At 38.0% G+C, this 1,706-nt stretch overlaps 1 protein-coding gene across 1 annotated transcript in view; it reads left to right on the top strand.

The window, feature by feature from the left end:
• LOC107579588 (Bardet-Biedl syndrome 1 protein-like) overlaps window positions 1-1,255 on the top strand; it is a gene marked incomplete at its 5' end in the record, with an annotated part of 3,351 nt that extends 2,096 nt beyond the window's left edge. Inside the window, 4 exons of the mRNA XM_016265403.1 lie at window positions 206-326; window positions 413-571; window positions 703-772; window positions 870-1,255. Coding sequence (XP_016120889.1) covers window positions 206-326; window positions 413-571; window positions 703-772; window positions 870-1,033 — 514 coding nt within the window. The remainder of the gene's footprint in view (window positions 1-205; window positions 327-412; window positions 572-702; window positions 773-869) is intronic.
• Between the last annotated feature and the right edge of the window lie 451 nt (window positions 1,256-1,706).

The following is a 1,706-nucleotide window of genomic DNA, read 5'->3' on the forward strand; positions in this document are numbered from 1 at the left end:
AATTCAGCTAATAGGTCACTCTGTGACTTAATCTATTGGTCAGATGTCTTTCAAATTTGAACAAATTGAACTTTGGAATGCAGTGAAATGCGAAACGTTTTTGCATGAGCTTGCATTTCTCGTATCCAGCATTTGCATACATATAAATGGAAGTCAATAGAACGAAAAATGCCCCTTAATTTGTGCCAATTTTTGTGTGTTAAAGGGATTCCCCAAAGCCTAAGTACTGCATTGAGCTGTCCTCTCACCCAGTGGCACTGGTGAGGATGGGAAAGAATGTAGTTATAGGATGCACTCATGAGACACTGCACGGTTACACCCAGAAGGTATGATAATTGAATCCATATCTGTCACACTAACAATAATGCCTCCAGAAATGATAATGCTAATTCTCATATGGAATCTCCTGTAGGGGAAAAAGCTGTGGACCGCTTATCTGCCAGCCCCCGTTACCACCATGGCGCTGATGGACCTTCCCACACGAGGTTTCCAGGCTGTGCTGGTGGGTCTGGCCAACTGTGAAGTACACATGTACAGAGACAAAAATCTCGTCAGCACCATCAAGACACCAGTAAGAACCATCTTGAATTCAAAACCCAGTGACATTCGGAATCATATCTGAGTTGAAGTTCCTGCAGCTCTGATTTTACTTCCAGGATGTTATCGTAATCATCATCAGAGATTTTCATTTATGTCTTACAGGACGTAGTGACAAGTATTTGTTTCGGACGTTATGGACGGGAAGACGGCACACTCATAATGACCACCAAAGGTAGAAAAAGCATGTTATGTGGTAGTTTAAGCAGTTCAGGGCAACTATAATGCTGAACATAAAGCATTTCAGATGTCTTAAACTGTGTGTGATCCAGGAGGCGGTTTGATTGTGAAGATCCTCAAGAGGATGGCTGTGTTTGATGACAGGGACTCGGCCCCTGGACCTCCAATAGCCCAGAGCATTCGTCTGAATGTGCCCAAGAAGACCAAGCTGTACGTGGACCAGACCTTGAGAGAGCGCGAAAATGCAGTTGGTTAGTGATGCACCAAAATAAATTTGGTCCACAAAGCATCTAAGTTGAAGGTTTTCATTTAGCCAAAAACCGAAACAGTAAAATACAGAATTGGTAATTACATTTGTGGGTAACTGAAGTTGGTATGTTGTTCTGGGTGTCGTGTTTTTAGGTGAGAAAGTAAACCATAGAATAGTTCTTATTAAAGCCGCCTCTCGATATTTCAGCAGAACAAATTTTACATGTTGCAAATTATATACACTACCAGTCAAAAGTTAGGAATAAGATTTTTTAACAGAAGTCTCATATGCTCACCAAAGCTGTATTTATCTACAAAAGAATGCTGTAAAAACAGAAATATTGTAAAATATTAATACAATTTAAAATCACAGTTTTAATATATTTGAAATGTAATTTAGTCCTGTGAATTTTGAACAGCCATTACTTCAGTCTTCAGTGTGACTTGATCCTTCAGAAATAATATAATCTCTAATATGCTTATTTGATGCTCATTTATTATCAGTAATTGGTACTGGTTATTAATATCGCTTCTTATCAATATTGAATTTTTTTTTTCTTGTCTATTATTTTTGTGGAAACCACAAAAATCAGGATGTTTTGATGAATAAAAATAAATAAATTCTCTAACATAAATGTGTGTGTATGTGTATACAGTGGGGCAAAAAAGTATTTAGTCAG

Source organism: Sinocyclocheilus grahami, unplaced genomic scaffold, assembly GCF_001515645.1.
Source record: "Sinocyclocheilus grahami isolate Dianchi unplaced genomic scaffold, SAMN03320097.WGS_v1.1 scaffold18421.1, whole genome shotgun sequence".
NCBI classification, from domain to species: Eukaryota; Metazoa; Chordata; class Actinopteri; order Cypriniformes; family Cyprinidae; genus Sinocyclocheilus; species Sinocyclocheilus grahami.